The sequence below is a fragment of the Dama dama genome, chromosome 7 (assembly GCF_033118175.1).
Source record: "Dama dama isolate Ldn47 chromosome 7, ASM3311817v1, whole genome shotgun sequence".
Classification (NCBI taxonomy): domain Eukaryota; kingdom Metazoa; phylum Chordata; class Mammalia; order Artiodactyla; family Cervidae; genus Dama; species Dama dama.
In genome coordinates this window covers 13,659,112-13,679,107 of record NC_083687.1, presented here as the reverse complement: position 1 = coordinate 13,679,107, position 19,996 = coordinate 13,659,112, and the positions used below count along the sequence as shown (strand labels likewise).

The 19,996-nt window shown below is 41.6% G+C and overlaps 1 protein-coding gene across 1 annotated transcript in view; it reads right to left on the bottom strand.

Moving 5' to 3' along the window:
* The window catches only part of TBC1D22B (TBC1 domain family member 22B), a 67,198-nt gene extending 47,440 nt beyond the window's left edge, over positions 1 to 19,758 (bottom strand). Inside the window, exons 1-2 of the mRNA XM_061146600.1 lie at positions 19,551 to 19,758; positions 6,641 to 6,697 (exon numbers count right to left, since the gene is read on the bottom strand). Of these exons, the coding sequence (XP_061002583.1) occupies positions 6,641 to 6,697; positions 19,551 to 19,606 (113 nt within the window). The 5' untranslated portion in view covers positions 19,607 to 19,758. The remainder of the gene's footprint in view (positions 1 to 6,640; positions 6,698 to 19,550) is intronic.
* Positions 19,759 to 19,996: the final 238 nt, after the last annotated feature.

Genomic DNA, 19,996 nt, shown 5'->3' with positions numbered 1-19,996 from the left:
GCTGACCCAGGTGTAGTGAGACCAGCTCTCTAACAGCACAGGTGGGGGTGTATGTTGTACCACCTTTCGGGAAACAATCTAGCAATACACCTACCATAAGCCTTAAAATGACTCATCATCTCTGACCATAAGAAAATAATCAGACAAGCACCTGTTGTGTAGCACATGGAATCTGCTCAGTGTTATGCGTCAGCCTGGATGGGAGGGGGGTTTGGGGGAGGATGGTTACATGTATATGTATGGCTGAGTCCCTCTGCTGCTCACCTGAAACTATCTCAGCACTGTTTATCGGCTATACTCCAATACAAAATAAAAAGTTGAAAGTATGAGGGAAAAAAAAAGAATCAGAGTCAAACAAAGGTGATCTGAAGCAGTTTATAATGGTATTATGTACTTTGGTTAAAAACTGCAAACATAAACATCTAGAAATTACAAATGATGAAATATACTATGGTTCAGCCACCAGATGCCACTGAAAATCACATCGTGAAGGCTATTTAATAACACTAGAAAGTGATCTCAATAAAGTGAAAATTGAACCAAAATTATGTATTTTTTATGATCTCTATATTTCTTAAAAAGTATGTGCACAGAAAAGATCAGGAAGAAAACGACCAGAAACGTTAACACTGCTTATCTCTGGGCTGCGGAATGATAGGTGACACTTAATTTCTATACCTTCTCTGAATTACTCATGTTTTCTACAATGAGCATATTATTTTTATTAATCACTGGAAAAGGTTGTTTTGTTGGCTCTCGTCAATCCCCAAAGAAAGAGTACTTCTAAATCTACTAGAAAAAAAAAATAAAACTGAGGCAACGCAGCACAAAAATCTGCTCATCCGAAATCCACCCAGGAGCCAGAGGTAAATTACTCCTCTGTAGACCCGCTGAGGCTGTACATTCTGGACTCGTCACTGTGACGGCTTCTCCTCTATGAAAGGGGACCCAGATCCACAGCCTGCAGTAGTCACCTCAGAGGGTCCGCTGTCAAGAACAAACAGGCAGATGTGTCAGAAAGAGCTGCCATCAAAAAAGAATGGAAAAAAGCACAGGAGGATGTTGTTTTCCTCCTTGGAGACCACGTGAACCTCAAGACTGCGCATGCTGAATCCAACAGAGTGATATGAAGTGCTTAGGAGGGCAAGGTTGTTATTTGTTTTCCTCTTGGTTGATGTTTCCTAAATACCCTCTTGAAGTCTTAAGGATTCTTTACGGCTCTATGGCTGAGTCCCTTCATTGTTCACCTGAAACTATCACAGCATTGTTAACTGACTACACCCCAATACAAAATGCTTTTGGTAAATAAAATCTTAAAAAAAAAAAAAAGGAATTCTTTGGGGAATTCCCTGGTGGTCCAGTGGTTAGGACTTGGCGCGTTCACTGCCGTGGGCCCGGGTCCAATCTCTGTTAGGGAACTGAGATCCCAAAAGCCACTCTGCATGAGCCAAAAAGAATTCTTTAAATAAACCATGAATCAAGAGGCTCAAAATCAAGCTGAATTTTAAATCACGTCAAAGAACGGACTGGATACTGCTAGTCTAACACTGGATGAAGCAATATGCGCACCCTGGAAAGGATTAAAACACTGTACCAAGAGGTGGGTCATGCTGAGAGTAGGGTCTGATAGATGCTGAGCTTTCTACACAAGTGAAGAAGGTAAATTAGCTGAGTGGTGGGTACATGAGTGTTTGTTATCTTTTTCCTTTAATCTTTTTATGCATTTAGAGTTTTTCATTATACATTTGAAGCAGATGAAGGTTCAAAATAAGTGAACTAGAATAAGAATTGGAATTAAAAAAGAAAGAACTGGAATTACTCAGATGAACACTTTGCAAGTAGACACTGGAAGGAAACATTCCAACACAGTGGAGAGGAGAGGAGGGAGGAAGGAGAGGCTGCCTTTCCCTGTGGCGAGAAGACATGAGAGAGTCCAAGCTGCCCATTTACAGTCTTCGAGAAATTAGAGACACCTACCTCACAAGAGCCCAAACTCAGTCATCAGCCAGTTAAAGAAGTCAGCTCTGTCCTTAGGAAAGAGACCTTCGTGGAGGAGGGTGTTGGCATCACCTATAGGGGGAGGAGTCTGAGGACAGAATAAGGTTGTAAGAACCGCTCTCAAGAATGAAAGAGGAGGGAATTCCTTGGTGGTCCAGGGGCTAGGACGCTGTGCTTCCACTACAGGGGCTCAGGCTCACTCCTGGTCAGGGAAGTAAGATCCTGCAAGTCACGCAGCACAGCCAAAAACAAACAAAAAAAGAGGAGCGTGACAGTGACGAGGTACCTCTCAGAGGAAGCAGAAAGAGCTACAGACCTGCAACAGTGATGGGAAGATTTAAAAGCTTCGAAGCTTTTCTAAGTTTATTAATATTGTTCTCCACAGGGAATAACGTAACTTCATACATACATGGTTCCACTGTTGTACCCAACTCTTTTGCGACCCCATGGACACATGGGCCTGCCAGGGTCCTCTGTCCATGGGATTTCCCAGGCAAAAATACTGGAGTGGGCTGCCATTCCCTTCTCCAGGGGATCTTCGTGACCCAGGGATCAAACCCGTGTGGCAGGCAGATTCTTTACCACTGAGCCACCGGGGAAGCCCGTATATACACAGTGGTTAACACTATTGGCTGTTCACTAGGTGCCAGGCTCTGTACTACCATTTATACACAGCCATTTTTCTTACTAAGGCTCATTTATAAGCCTATGGAGGTACTATTATTATTATTCCTATAGACAGATGAGGAAACTGAGGCTTCCTGAGGTCATGAGCAGGCAGCAAAGTCTGGGCCCAAATCCAGGTATACCTGACTGTAAAGCCTGCCTATACTTTCTAGGCCTGGAAGAACTGGTTAAAAAGATGAATCAAATTGAGGACGACTAGGATCTGCAGCCTGGGAAGGGGAGTTACCAGGCAAACTGAGCACATTACACCACAGCCATAATTCCCACGTGTCCACGGCTGACAGCCTGAACTCTCTGTAGGGAGGCTCTGCTCTCTACATGAAACAGGCTGTGTGCGTTCGTAGCCAGAATGGGAAGAAGCCACATCTGGGGATGTCGTCCTTGGAGGAGAAACCTCTCTCTTCCCCTTGACCCCAGCAGTCACAGTAAGAAGCGAATCCAGGTGATTCGAGCTGGGAGTGCCTCTGGCATACAGGCTGCCTCATTTTAACATGGTCCCAACTTAACCGATAACTAACCCAAGGCACAATAATGCCATAGTGTGGCTTTAAGTTTAACCAAAATTATTTAAACAGAACTACACCAAAGTTACAACCAAACTGGCCTCGTAAAAACACCTTCTTCCAGCTGTATGCCACATTATGGTTTAAAAAGCACTTTCAAAGATACCTCATTTAATCCTCACAACAACTTTTTGAGGTAAGCCTTATTATTTCTACTTCATGGCTAAGGAATCTAAGGGTCAGAGAGGTTGAGTAATTTGCCCAAGATCATGGAGTTAGTAAGTGATGCAGAAAAAGAGATTCAAGAAGTACAGGTGACACTAAAAACTCACAAACACATAATGAATGACCCATTAAGAGAAACTCAGTTGTTTGATGATTAATAACTTGTTAAATGGTAACACAAACCAAAGGATATTTTGGAGGAGAGTGGCTACAGGTTATAGGGGTTAAGAAACAAAAGATCAATAACTCTGCAATTGGATTAATACTATACTGTTTTTACTGATATGGCTGTTCACTTAGTAGAAATATGACAGATTTATTTGACACTGGTAAGGGATGTAAGCAAGTGGGGAATTCAGTAAATCCAGTTATATCAATAACTAGAGGGGCTTTGCGTGAACTAGAATTATAACTCAGAACTAGGATATCAATTCAGAAAACAATAAATTTAGAAGCCTGTCATACCATCAGGTGGCCAATGGGGCCACTCTGCGGTAAGACTAGTTTTATCTGAGCAATAAAAATTATTGCAGGCAGTATTACCACTAATGGCAATAATTTGGCAAATGGAAGTCAATACACACAGACGGGGAATGACTGGTTGTGCTTGTGCAGTTTAGATGATTGAAGATCCAACGTAAAGGCTTCTGCTGTGATGAGGATTAACCACTCAGTAATTAATGGTCTAAAGTGGAATGATAATCATGTATCAGAGAAAGTAATAAAAATGTCCCAACAAAGGTACTAAAATAAGCACAATAAATGTTTTATAGTAACAATCTGGAATTGTAAAATGGTCCAGCGCAGACCCACATGTTATCTCTTACTGTAGAGTGCTAATACCAAACCACCATGTGCACACACACAAAAAATAGGGGATGCAATTTATTCGGTGACAATTATATTCCTCCCAAATTACAGAGCTAAATAACTACTTCTACTGGTCGCATGAATGCAATTCTGCTGAATGACCAGTGGAAACATTCATGGTTTTATATTGTTAACAGGTGCAAAACAAGAGTGTATAAAGTTTGCCTTTGTAGTTTGGGATATGGTGATATTTTAAGACCCATCCTAAATACAGATTTCAAGGAAAACTCAGTGGATGACAGGTGCAGGCAAGGTATGGTGACTCTGAACCAAACATAAAATAGGATAGTACATCCCACTGCCTTACAAACATGGACAAATCCTGGCAGTGAACAGAATTGGGTAAAAGGAACAGAATACTCGACTCTGACACTTAAATTATAAAGACCGTGATGTCAGGGTACTGAGCTGGTGTCTCTATAATTCTCCTGTCTTTCCCTCAGGTTACAAGTTAACTGTTAACAGTTTTTGGCACCTTATTTTCACATTAACACATGTAAAAGCAGGCAATGTGAGTGGAGGCAGAATGTGGCTTTCTTCACAAAATGATCTCTCACTGACTGGAAAAGAAAATCCTGCTAAAAACCCTCCTTCAGGAGACTTTCTTTTATAGCTCACTGGCCAGAACCAACAAGATGAGCCCATCACAGATTAGTCACTGGTAATACCAAGGAATTATTATAAAAGGCTTAAACTAACCCAGATGCCTACTCTAAGTACACTGTTGCCTGTTCAAGAGCTGAATGAAACTACGGTCTTGAGCAAGGAAGAAGCAGGGGCCAGGAAGGCGGCTGGGTAGGTAATTAACAGTGCCTGCCCCACTGGCCAACAAACCAAACGGTCCACTGTGAGTAAAACTGGGAAATAGAACTCATCATGCTTAATGGAAATATCACGCAAATAGCACAGAAAACATGTATCCCCTTGAGAAGATCTAATACAAGATACATACTAAGAAATGTTAAAGAAAAACCTACTATCTAAGTAAATGGAGGGATTTCATTCCTTCTTTCCGTAAATATTTACTTAGTACCTTAGGACCTAAAATAAGGGCAATAAATGTTTTATAGTAACATTTACTGAATTTTCTTTTCTGCTTGTCTGTGTGTTAAGGCACACTGGTGAACAAAACAAAGTCCCAGCCCTCAGAAAGCTTACACTGGTGATACCTGATTAAAAAAACAAAACGAAACTGCATTTTACAGAAATGAATAGCAGTCATGCTTCACAGTATTTCAGAAGACTGTTCAGTTCAGTTCAGTCGCTCAGTCGTGTCCGACTCTTTGCGACCCCGTGAATCGCAGCACGCCAGGCCTCCCTGTTCCTCAACTGTACCTTCTACATATTGGCCAAATTGAAAAAAGAATGGGTTGGTGGAATTAGAGAAAAGTTCACCACACATTCAGCTAAGTTATTAAAAGAATATTAAAATATTGATAACGCATATTTGTAAGGTATTTTTCTAGGTATTCAAAATACTTTAATGTACATTCTCTTTACTTCCCCACTGACTATGAAGGAAGAAAGGGTGGCTATGATGACACAGGCCCCAGAAGGATGAAAATCTAGGTCTCCTGTACTTCTTAAATCATTCAGCTTTCACTATGAATGACATGATTTCCTAGAGGTAAGACTCTAAGATTAAACCTGCAGAAAGAGAGAGGCCAAAGTTCTTAGAACATGTGAGAAGATGACCCATCATTTAAACTTATTGTGACTGAACGATGGCCTATGAGGGAAAGGTGTGATAAAGTGATAATTGGGGGTATGAATACACACCCACACATCTGGGATTTAACTATGGCTCTTCTGTGTTTGAAAATAATTTATTAGAATTTTGCTAGGAGAAATAGCCTCTAGGGAGCTTTTAACTCCACTGTCTGGCTGGGTTTCCTTGAGTGTGTCAAAGAAAAAAAGGACCTGGAGAATGCCAGCTCCATAGTTAAGTTCTATTTGCCCTGGTTCTCAGACAGTAAGTAAGGAAGAAGGGAGGTGTATCTATCTGTCTATCTATCTATCTATATATATATACAGAAGCATGGTCTCCAGAAGCCAGAAGATCATCAATCAGCCAAGTTTAGGACAATATTTACCAAATAAAGACCTTCTCACTGAACAGAGACAAACCCTATATAAACCAACTTCCAACATAAGACAAAGATCTCTGATGTAACTTAATTTTCCACTTAGTGACAGACTGCTTAGAGGTAAGAAGACTGTTCATCTTCTGATCCAAAACAGAACAGAGGAGAAGCTAGAAAAGGTCGAAGCGGAAACTGTCACTTCTACAAAGTAGGGGAGGGTTCCACGGGTTTTAGAAGAAGTCCATGCATGAGAGGAAAAATATCTTGACTTACTTTTTGGTGAGCCGAGGGTCCAGAGGAGGGTGCTGTGCTCCATACACGGGCTGGATGCTAAAAGCGAGAGAAAAAAGGAAGACACAAGTTGTCAGGAAGGTAGATATGTTGGGTGAGTACCACCTGCATCACAACATTGGAAGGGACTCTGAGACAGGTTACCTCCAAGAACAACTATGCCCAAGCCGAAGGATGGCAACCTACTCTTTAAAAAAAAAAATTCATCTTCCCTGGTGAGGTTTCAACCCCCTATGCAATTATCAGGAAGTTCTATCCGTGAAGGCAGCATGGGAAGGCTTACAGTTGGAGAGAATACAGTTCAAATGCAGGTCGTGGCATCCACTATAAACTTTCACTAAACTACCTGACCACTTTGAACACGCTTTCTTATCTGTAAAACTGGAATATCGCCTACCCCAAAGGACCACGTGGACCACACGACAGTGAAGCACACCACAAATCAAGGGAGGAGTGACCCAGGGGTTCTCACAGCCGCTGGCAGGGGTGTAAACTGATAGAACCACTTAGAAAAAGTCTGGCTAACTGAGGAAGAACAAAATATGCATCCCCTAAGACCAAAGACATATATATATATATATATATATATATATATATATATATATGTCTTTAGAGAGACAAAGATATGTGTATCAGGAAACACATATAAAAGTGTTTATAATCTCAGATATGCAGATGACACTACCCTTATGGCAGAAAATGAAGAACTAAAGAGCCTCTTGATGAAAGTGAAAGAGGAGAGTGAAAAAACTGGCTTAAAACCCAACATTCAGAAAACTAAGATCATGACATCCAGTCTCATCACTTCATGGCAAATAGATGGGGAAGCCATGGAAACAGTGAGAGATTTTATTTTTTCGGGCTCCAAAATCACTGCAGATGGTGACTGCAGCCATGAAATTAAAAGATGCTTGCTCCTTGGAAGAAAAGCTATGACAAACCTAGACAGCATATTAAAAAGCAGAGACATTACTTTGCCAACAAAGGTCCATCTAGTCAAGGCTATGGTATTTCTAGTAGTCATGTATGGATGTGAGAGTTAGACTATAAAGAAAGTAGAGCACCAAAGAATTGATGCTTTTGAACTGTGGTGTTGGAGAAGACTCTTGAGAGTCCCTTGGACTGCAAGGAGATCCAACCAGTCCATCCTAAAGGAAATCAGTCCTGAATATTCATTGGAAGGACTGATGCTGAAGCTGAAACTTTGATGTTGAAGCTGAATCCAATACTTTGGCCACCTGATGCAAAGAGCTGACTCATTTGAAAAGACCCTGATGCTGAGAAAGATTGAAGGTGGGAGGAGAAGGGGACAGCAGAGGATGAGATGGTTGGATGGCATTACCGACTCAATGGGCATGAGTTTGAGTAAACTCCGGGAGTTGGTGATGGAAGGGAGTCCTGGCGTGCTGCAGTTCACAGGGTCACAGAGTCGGACACGACTGAGTGACTGAACTGAACTGATGGCATTATGGATCCTTTTAGCTCCAAACTAGAAATAACCCAACTGTCTATCAACAGTGAAATAAACTTCCATGTGTTTATGTAATAAAACACTTTATAGCAATGTAAATAAATGGTGTAAGGTTGCAAGTAATGTGAATGGATCTTACAAATGTCACATTGAACAAAAAAAACAAGCAAAGAATCAAAGAGTAAATACTGTATGATTCTATTTATACATATTTCACAAACTGGCAAAAATGATTTCTATCCCTTAGGGATCATCCATACTAGTAACACAATAAAGGAAGCACGGAGTGGTTAACATAAAAGGATGTGGTTATCTCTTGGTGGGGAAGGAAGGAGGTGTGATAGAAAACAGACACGGGGGCTTCCGGGGCGTTCACTTTCTGACTATTTATCAAGCTTATCAAGTTACCATACCACACAATTGTTTCATGTACTTTTCTACAGTAGTTCACAGTTTAAAAAAAACAACAAGGCTGATTCATGTCAATGTATGACAAAACCCACTGCAATGTTGTGAAGTAATTAGCCTCCAACTAATAAAAATAAATGAAAAAATAAATAAATAAATAAATAAAACAAAAACAGAGTCACCTGAAATAACTGTATACCAAGCCAAACTGTTGTTTTAAGCACATAGGCAACAGAAAAGCATGCTTCAGCATGTAAGAACTCAGGGAATCTGGTTTCCTTGACTCCTTCCTGAAGAAACTACTAGAGGAAAAACTTCAATTAATAATATAATAAATGGAGAAACTATGGCAGGGCAAAAGGCTGGTGGTGGACAAGACTCTGCCTGCCAATGTAGGGGACACAGGTTCGATCCCTGTTCTGAAGAGACTCTACATGCTTCCACACGCCCCGGCGCAACTAAGCCCGTCTGCCACAACCACGGAGCCCAAGCTCTAGAGCTGGAGAATCGCAACTACTGAGCACACACGCTGCAGCTCCTGGAGCCCGCCTGTCCTCCCAGAACCTGGACTCTGCAACAAAAGAAGCCCCTGCACCACAGCTGGACAGTGGCCCCCACGTAGAACCAAGACCCAGTGCAGGCAACAGTCAATCAGGACGTAAATTTTTAAAACTGTAAAGATTGAGCCTTAAATTTGAGGCTTTCTGGTTGCAGAAGAGAAGGCAAAAATAATGTAATTGGCAAAGGTTAGAGTGGGATGGAGGAAAAGTGGACTGAAATAAGTAGACTGATTTCCTCATCTTTTACTGACAAGGCTCAAAAGATACTTATAACTGGTAGTTCAAGCAATATATAGGTATGTTGTTGTTGCTGAGTCTCCCAGTCGTGTTTGAGTCTTTGTGACCCCGTGGACTGCAACATGCCAGGCCTCCTTGTCCTTCATCATCTCCTGAAGTTTGCCCAAGTTCATGTCCACTGCACTGGTGATGCCATCCAGCCATCTCATTCTCTGATGCCCTAATATACAGGTATGTTTAAAGATATAAAACTAAGAAAAATAACTGTAATCAACTAAAAGCAGGTGGGAAGGAGGCAGGAAATAGTACTAATTTCATCATTACTCATGGTAGGGAGTCAACAGACACTGTCTGAAGAAACATGGTATAAACTTACACACAATCACTAGAATAACAAGATAACTCTTTCAAATCATCAGAACCTACACCAGAATATACCCACCTCCCAAAGCAAGTACAGTCCTGATAATGAAAGTTTTTTAAAAGAAAATATTAAAAATAGAACTAAAACCAAATATAGCAGTCCCTCCAATAAATATATATGGGTTGAACTTATCTATTAAAAGAAAAGGGACTATTATCAATGGGACTGGTAAAATCAACTACAGTACATCTGTTAAAAAGAATGAGGCGGGACTTCCCTGGTGGTCCAGTGGCTAAAACTCCACACTGGCCATGCAGGGGCCTGGGTTCGATCCCTGCTCAGGAAACTAGATTCCACATGCCACAACTAAGACCCAATGCAGCCAAAAAAAAAAGAAAAGAATGAGGCAATTCTATACCCACTGACATGAAACACTCATTGAAAAAAAGATACAGAATTATATGCAAAGTAATAACTCCATTTTGTATAAAAATCTTTAAAATAAAATATATCCACATACTTACATATGATTATGTTTATGTATTTACAGCATACTTCTGAAAGAACACACAAGACATCAGAAGCAGTGGTATGGAGGTAGAACTGATGATTGGAGGGTCCTGTGGCAGAGAGTAAGTTTTCACTCAAACCTTTTTATACCTTTCTCAATTAGTATTGTATACATGATCACCTTTCTAAGAAATAAATTAAGGGGAGAGGGGATCGGGATGGGGAACACATGTAAATCCATGGCTGATTCATGTCAATGTATGGCAAAAACCACTACAATATTGTAAAGTAATGAGCCTCCAACAAATAAAAATAAATGGAAAAAAAAAAAAGAAATAAATTAAGCAATCTTAAGAGTACTGGGAAGTTTAAATGGGATAATGTGTAAAAAGTCCTTCAGCACAATTCCTACAGGTAGTTAAGCAATAATAGCTGGTGATGAGGTAAATGCTGGCATACACTCAGTGCTTAAGAAATGTTGGTTTTCTCCCTCCCCCAGATTTTTGTAATTTATTCTTTACTAACATTTAGAAAACAGAACAAGTAGGTTTACCAAGTACCTACTTTGACATAAAGACGTGATCCTAAAGTTGCGTTTAAATAAAAATGGAGTCAATCTGATCATTTTCACATTGATTTCACATTGATTCCAAAGGGAATATTCTTGTATAAATCTTTAGCTATGACTAGGGCCCTGACCTTTTTAGTAGTAAGATTTCTGAACATCTTGGAAGGTTGTTAAGTAATTTGCAAAAAACCATCACATGTACTATTACAGAAATACAAACAATGCTACTTGAATGTGTTTACAGTTTCCCAGGCAGAAGAAAAGAAGAGAGAAAAGAAGGATTAAAGAATACAGGAAAGTTTGGCTGAGAGAGAGAAAGCTCAGATAAAACAAACAGCACAAACAAACTAGAAAACCCAAAGGGCAACTGATTTGTATTCAGCATCTGCAAATAGTCTTAGGTTGAGTGCACTTGAACTCTCTAAGTCCATAAGCTTCTATGTTAGCAAAATAAAAAGATCAGAGAATAAACTCTGCAGGAAGATGTTACTGGGAAAGTTGGGTTGGGTGACTGAGTAGCAGAATAAGACAGACTCCTTAGATTCTCTCCATGAAACAGTGTTACCACCTGCCAGTAACACAGCAGAAAGAAAAGCAATCCTAATGGTGCAGGTTTAGGAGCTAAAGGCCATCAATAATCACCCAGGAAAAGGACCTTAACATCACTGTAGACTAATTTTTAAAGATGTCAGCCCAGAGTGCTGGCATAGCCAGAAAGGCCAAGATAAATGACGGACTTTATCAGCAAAGGTATCACAGCCTAAATTGAACTTATTTCTGAACTAAAACCATAACGTATTTGTTAACATTTTAATTAACATATTCCTGAACTAAACCATAATGTGTCTGTACCTGGGACACTCTGGATAATTTATCAGTTTATTGAATCTCAAAAACGAGAGGCAAGAAGTTAGAAAAGGAAGAGAAGCCCAGATGACTAAATGAAGGCAAACTGCAAGAGCCTGGTGATTAAGGTGCAAAATTTCTGGGCATGTATAATTCACCTATCAACCTGTACAATACTCTTCTACTAGACCCAAACTCAACTCTAGAGTAGGTTGGTCTCCACACACCCTAACCTCAAACACGAAGCTGGGCTCTTCTCCCCGTTTCACTTTAAGAATTTTATCCATCCTGAAACAGTCCTTCAAATTCTACACCCTCTGCCCCATGAGACCTTCTCTGAACCTATCCCCAGCATCCACTAACCCATGCATGCCTTCACTGATTCCCTAAAACTCAGAAATTAAGGCTTATACTGCTTTTAAAGAATAAACTATTTTTTAAGTAAACTAGATTTAGAGCATAATATAAAGTATACCCAGGTAGGTGCTCAACACCTACATAAGAAATAAGATATTATGGAGTCGAAACCCCAGCACAACTCTTCTCAGGAAACCATGGAGTCTGGCATTTTTCATCCTCATTTTTGTTTTTATATTTTCCATGCATGTAACCCGAAACAATATAGAATATTGTTTTGCATGTTTTAAAAACTTCATATAAATGGCATCACACCATATTTATGACTTACTTGGATGCTAAATCATAAATGCTACTTTAAATCTTACTTAATTTCATGGTTGGCTGGATGATTTCTCCAACACACATTTAAAAAACATTTGCTTTACCACAAGAGTAAAAGGCATTTAATTCACATTTTCAAAAACAAAGAAAAGTATAGAGAAAGATATAACAAACACCCACGAACCCATCACTCTGACTTAACAAATAATTAACGCCTGTCACATTTCTTTTTCTTTTTTTTAATAAAGTGTTAAAGAGACTTCTGAAGTTCCAGGTGCAGTTCCCAGTCCGGTTCCCCTGCCTACTGAAGAGATAACCACTATCCTGAAGTGGATACAAAATCCTTCCCGTCTGTCTTTATACTTTTACATATATTCATGTATCCATAAACATGCAGTATCTTTTTTTATGTTTAAAACTTTTACATGAAAGACTGCACACTGTACATATCGGTCTACGTCTTGCTTTTCTCACTCAACAGTGTGTTTTCACCCAGCTCCACTTCTCAGTTTTTCTGATTACAAAAGTAACATATGCTTAAGTGGAAAAACCAGAAAGACAATAACACTGAGCATTCTCTCCAGGGGGAAGCTGAGCTGCCAAGTACTTTCAGATTCCACACAGCAGCGGTGGGGCCATGTCTTTTTCTGTGGTCCCCTCACCACCTGGCAGAGCATGACTTAACAAAACTCAGTGAGCCAAGCCTGGGACGATGGAGAACCCAGCCTCTGTTTAAGTTGACTCCTGTCTAGCTACACCTCAAAATGAAGAGGCAGTCACACTGTATCTCAGAGAAACTAAAGTGCACATACAGAGAAAAGAAGGCCATGGGCTGCGCCACAAGAAAGGAAAAAATGAAGCAGAAGTCTTGGTCAACCTCCATTGTTCCCCTCAATAAACCAACACTGCAGAACGTGTTGGCATAGCTGGCTGCCGTAGTTGGAACAGTGCAAAAAGCCTGATAGGAAAAAAGATCAACAGGTGTTTGTTCAGCACAGGCAGAGGAGCTAAAGCAAACAGGGCTATTCACTTTGAAGCCAAACACGCTGGCAGTCAACGCAGGGTCAAACGCTCACTCGATGGAAGTCTTCCAGAACTGGGGATCCACGCTGCTGCGGTGGTAATTTAGCATCTCCTAGTCACTGACTTAATCAGTAAAGCATTTCCAAGCTAAGAATAGGTTGTAATGTACCTGCTCAGACAGGCTGGGACCATTACACTGAGTCTACTATCAAATTCTTTAATGTTATGAAAAACGACCAAATGACAGAGAAGGTTTCAGTTAAAAATCTACGGGCTCCTAAGTAATTCAAGGGATCAGGCACTTCTCAGTGTCACTGAATATTAAAAGAGCTCCTTGACTTTAATGATAAACGTGCATATGTGCTAAGTCATTTCAGTTGTGTCTGACTCTTTGCGACCCTATGGACCATGGCCTACCAGCCTCCTCTGTCCATGGGATTCTCCAGGCAAGAATACTGGAGTCGGTTGCCATGCCCTCCTCTGGGCGATCTTCTGACCCAGGGGTTGAGCACCCATCTCTTATGTCTCCTGCATTGGCAGGCAGGTTCTTTACCACTAGCACCACCTGGGAAGCCCATTTTTGCTTAAAAAGAGGGAGAAGCCCTTCCTAGAAGGATTGGGGATGAGACTGTGGGGAATTAGCCAGGGTTTGGCTCACATTTGTCTCTTCTATTCCAAGTCTCATCCACATTTTCACTGGAAGCGTCCATACTCTTGAACCAGATGAGGTGCTTGGACAGAGGGTTATTTACCATCTTAGCAGAGACTGAGGGAAGGGGGAGACAGCAACAGAGTGTGGACCAGGAGTCAAGAAATTTGCAGTGTGATTTGGGGCTACTTTCCCTCTCTGGCCTCGGTTTCCTCATCAGCAGTGCTTTCAGGGTTGAATGATAACATTCTATAATTTCGTGACACTCAAACGTGCGGTGGGGCCAGAAATTCACCACTTTCAAAAGCATAAGATAGAAAAACCTACCTTCAGTGCTCCCTGCCCACCCCCAAGCTATTCTTACCTATCAATCATGCCTCTGTGACTGACAGAGCAGAAGAGAAACATTCAGTGACATGAGTTGGAATTGGCAAGTTTAACATTCAACTTCAGAACCAGTAAGAGCCTCAGAGCTCACTTAATCCAGACTTCATTTCATAGATAAGGAAATTGAACATGGAGTAGTTAGCATGTTGTCCTAAACTGTGACTTTTTCTGAAGATAGGATACCACTATCTTACCTGACCACCTAAGCCAGAAACCTGAGGGTACATCCCTTCAGCCCCTCTATCTCCCTCACTCCCCAAGTCCAGTGATTTACCAAGTCCCAAACTTGTCCTTTATTGCCATTACCCCAGTCAAAGACCTCATGGCCTATCCGTGTACTAACTGCAGCAGACTCTTAACTACAGCTGATTTGAACAATGGGGGTTAGGGGCACCGACTCCACTCACAGCCCAACCCAGGGATCGAACCCAGGTCTCCCGCATTGCAGGCAGATTCTTTACCAGCTGAGCCACAAGGGAAGCCCCCACTCACAGCAGGGAGACCAATGAGGAAGGTACAGCAGTGGTCCAGGCAAGAGAGGACTCAGTTTGATCCTGGAAGTAGGGAGTAGAAGTGATGAGAACTGCTCATATTCAGGATATATTCTGACAAGCCAACACAGAACCTGCTAATGAACTGGATGTAGCAGGAAGAGAAAGAGAATGAAAGACATTAGGATTTTTGGTCCGAGGGACTTGGTGAATGGCTGGACCATTTACGTGAGACTGGAGAGAGAAGATTTGCAGGAGTGGGCAGATGTGGAAATCAAAAAGTTCTGCTTGGATGCGTTACATGAGAGATGCTATTAGACAGCAAAACAGAGATGCATTAATTGTTCAGTATCCAGGGACTTCCCTGGCAGTCCAGTGGTTAAGACACCATGCTTCCACTGCAGAGGGCACAAGTTTGATCCCTGATCCGGGAACTAAGACCCCACAGGCCACACTGTGTGGCCAAAAAAAATTGTTCAACATCCATTTGGGAAAAGCATCCAGCATCAGAAATCAGGTTTCTTTCAATCTAATTCAAGGCTCTTTTCTCAGTGGTTCTCAAAGTGCAGCTCCCAGATTAGCAGGAGTGGTACCCTCTGGGAACTTCTCAGAAACTCAACTTCTGGTGCTCCACCTCAGATGGACGGAATTAGAAATTCAGAAGTGGGGCTTGGCAATCTATGTTTTAACAAGCCCCTCCAGGTGACTCATTAAAGTTTGAGAAGCACTGCTCAAAATCATACCCCTCATTGCTAATGAACCTCTGGCAGTCACAGTGACCCTACATTAGGCTCTTTTGTGCTTCCACAAACCCTCTGCCTAATTAACAACAGGCAGTATTTTTTCCACCCAGGACTCACTGGGGGGCTCCAGATGTGCCACTGATCAAAGTTCTTCAATTCAAGTTTCTGAAACTAGAGCGAGGAGGAGAAACAAATAAAAATAGAAGCTACTGTAATCACAACTAGCATTTTCATAATGGCTTATGTTACTGAGTACCTTCTACGCACTTTCTATGCATTACCTCATTTAATTCTCATAACAGCCTTATAAGGTACTCACTCTGCCCTCATTTTACAGGAGGAAACTAAGGCACCAAGAGGTTAAGTAATTTGCCCAAGGTCACACAGAAAGCGGCAGAGCTGAGATTTGAAACCAGGCAGTCAGGTTCCAGAGCTTGCATTCTTTTCCATGCTTTCTCCCTTTTTGGAGATATAATTGACACAAAATCTTGTGTAAGTTTAAGATGTACATTCTATTGGTTCGGTACCCTTACAGTCTCTCTCTGAAGTTTGGTCCACAGTTGGTTGAATTTGTGGATGGATGCAAAACCCATAGATATGCACCTCATATAAAGGACTTGAACATCTGCAGATCTTGGTATCCAAGGGGGTCCTGGAACCAATTCCCTCCCAGACACTGAGAGACAGCTCTACTGCAATATGATTACTACCATCGCACTGGCTAACACTTCTATCATGTCACATAATGAACATTTCTTCTTTGTGGTAAGAATAATTAAGAGCTAGTCTCCTAGCAACTTTGAAGATTATAATACAGTGTTGTTGACTATAATCACTATGCTGTCCATTAAGTCTCCAGAACTTATTTATCTACTAGTTTCAAGTTTCCAGAGCCTGTATTTTTAACCACATGGTACATACTGCCTCCTGCCTTCCTAGGCATCCACACAAGGACCATTTGATATATTAAGCACACGGGGCTCTTATGAATAACTGAGAGCACTTATAAAGATGCTTAATTCCATCAAATGACTATATGAAGCAATTCCACTTCTACATATAGTCAAAGGAATGGAAAACATACTTTCACACAAAAAAACCTGCACACGGATTTCACAGTTTTATTCATAAGAGCCAAAAAGTGGAAACAGCTCTAACGTCCATGGATAAACAAAGCGAGGTGCATACATACAAGGAATGTTACTCAGCCGTGAAAGGAATGAAATTCTGATACATGCCACAATAAGAATGAGCCTTGAAAACACTACACCTAAAAGAAACCAGTCACAAAAGGCCTCTTACTACATTATTCCATCTATGCAAAATGTTCAGAATAGGTAAATCCATATAAACCAAAAGATCAGTGGTTGCCAAGGGCCAGAGGGAGTGGGGGGGGGGGGAGGAGGAGTGACTACTAATGGATATGAGGTTTCATTTCGGGGTGATGAAAATACTCTGAAATTAGTGTTGATGGCTGCACAAAACCATTTATACTCTAGATGAATATACTAAATACCACCAAATTATATACTTCAAAAGGGTAAAGTTTCATGATATGTGAATTATCTCAATAAAGCTGTTATTTCACAAAAGGATGCTTAATTCATTTTGAACTTGAGGCTATTTTACTACATAAAATTCCTATTTGCTATAATTAAGGTTGCTGGATCATGATCAAAGAAACTGGAAGTCATCTGCTATCATTCTGGATTTTTACCTTTCAATTTGCAGAGAGGAAGCTAGCCCCACTTCTAAGTTGCCATGGACCGAGACAGTTATCTGTGTCACTGCTCCACCCAGACAAAGTTTTTCTTCACTATGACTGAGAGAGTACAAATGCAAGAGTTCTATTCTTGAGAAAATGTACTAATACTTTCCTTACATCAAAGCACTTTTTTATTTTCTCCCATAACCTAGGGCTTCCTTGCTAAAAGCACACAGTTGAGCAATATTTCTCTTCAACAAGCAAGGTACTAAAAACCATTATGAATCATGGCAACATTTTAATGTCTTAAGATAAACAATGAACATAAATACCTCTTACTGGAATGAGGATCAGAGAAACATTCTTTTAAATGTATACTTTCTCTAATAATAACAGCAATATTAATAACTAGTATTTATTGAGCAACTATAATGTGCTAAATATAAATATTGTTTTAGGTTCTTTACAAATAAGATGTTTAATTCAATCCACACAGGAATCCTGAAGAAAGTATTTATATCCTCTTTTCACAGATAAGGAAACTGAGGCTTAAAGAGATTAATTGTCCTTGCTCACACAGATAACACTCCAATAATAATCCAAAGCTTTCAGAACTCAAATGTTCTCTCCTCTATCCTTTCATATTCCTCTTCAAAATGAAAAAGGAAGCCACAAACTTGAAGAAACTGAAAAGATTCCTCTTCCTATCTCACAAAAAATAGTGCTCTGCAAAAAAGATGACTGCTTCTACAATCCAAAAGAGGAAATATAGAAAATAAACACTGTTAGTAACAACCAGCAGTTGGTAGGCACAAAAAGACTATGCCATGTCCCACACCTCAAATACTGCTTCCTGATTTAACAGTTTTCCCATAGATTCTGATGATCACTTTTGATGTCAAAATTTAATGATCTCACCATGGAAAACCCCGGAGAACAGCAGTTAGCCAGACTGGAGAGCTCCCTAGACCAGGAAGGAAAAGGAATCAGTAGGCAGGAAGTGGTGCCTACCTAAAAACACAGAAGTCTTTAGCATTAGCGCTGTTATTCCATATTTCAATCTGAAGTTATTTCTGAATTCCCTTACCTTATTTTTTACTATATTAAGAAAAACTGATCCCCGACTATCTAACAGGATCCTATCAATAAATAAGTCCACTATATAGCCACCACTGACCCTGACTTCTCTCTTGCTATTGATAAAACAAACCAAAAAAGCTACAGGTTTAAAGAATTATCAAAAGTTAGGAAGGGTAGCACATGGGGTACAATCAATCATGAATTTCATTATCAAACAGACTGTGCCTGGCCAAAATCTTAAATTTAAGATTGAAACATACACTCCTCCTTTTATTTCTCAGCACTACCCCCAAACAAATTGAAACTATAAACCAACAGTAGACTGATGAATGGACAATTGTTAAGAGTCTCAACGTATACCAAAAAGGGGTGGGGCAGGACTGGAGATTATTTTAGAAATAATCTGTTCTCCACCTAAACAAATCTAGAATGAAAGAATTTAATGCATTTGCACAAGAAGTACATTACCAGGCAGAGGAGAAGAGGCCACTGGGGTATGACAAATCCTTAGAAAATGCTAAAGAAATCATCTCGATTCTAAGTTACCCTGTAATAATTCCTAATGGGAAAGGACCAACTCAAGATATCTTAAGTGAGGTCGAGTTGAAGAATTTTCCTCACTTTTCGTGTCCACCCCCCAACACCCCCGCAGACAGTCTCAACCTCCCACCAGAACCTTTCTAGGAGTCCAGAAGAAACAGTCGTACGTGCAGGAGTGGGGGAGCAAGTGAAGGGGCCATCCTCGTGCAAACAACCACCTGTTCGTGGTGAAGACCCCCGCCCCCTCAAGAAGGAGTTCTGTTTAAAGTAGAAGCACCTCTGAGGATAGCCTTCCAAACCCAGAACCAACACTGATTACTCACCCAACTCCACTGTCCCCTGTGCGCGAACTCCGGCCACCTCCCGGCTGAGGGAAGCCCCTCAAGAGCCCGACGCCCCCGGACCCGGGTCTGCTCCCACACCCAACCATCTCCAAAGCTCGCCGCCCACTCCTTTGCCTGACAGCCGTCCTGCCGCCACCAGGCAGTCCCAGCTCCCCTCCGCCCCACGCCCAGGTTCTCCAAACCAGCATTCTTGGATCGCTGGCGCCCCAGGCCCGCGGAATTTAGGGCTTAGGATTTAGAAGGGTTTGGTCCAATCTCCTCTTCCTCTCAGCGTCCTGGGCTCACCTCCCCGGCAGCTTGGCGCTCCTCTTCCAAAACTGCTTGCTATTCTCGGCGGCCATTGCTCCGGCCCGGGGAAGGCCTTGTAGGCGGGCCAGGGGGTTACCCAGTGAAATGCCCCCAGGACCCCGCAATCGCAGGGCCAGCTCAGGCCGCTTCCCCGCTGCCGGTCACCCGCTCCCAGCTCCCGGGGGCGCCATCTTGGATGTGGGCACCCCCCCCAACCCACCGCCGCTGCCATTGGTGGGCTGCGCAGGCTGTGGGAGACGGACCAATCGGGAGCCAGAATCCTGCAGGCCGCTGAAGCCGAACAGTGACGTCAGGGGCTGGGCACACAGGTGAACCGAGAAGGCGGAGCTTGGACGAGCTGGGAGGCGGGGCTGAAAGTTCCTTCGCCTGGGCCGGGGAAGAAGCAGGTAAAGAAAGCGAGCTATGGGAAGAAGGAGAAGGTG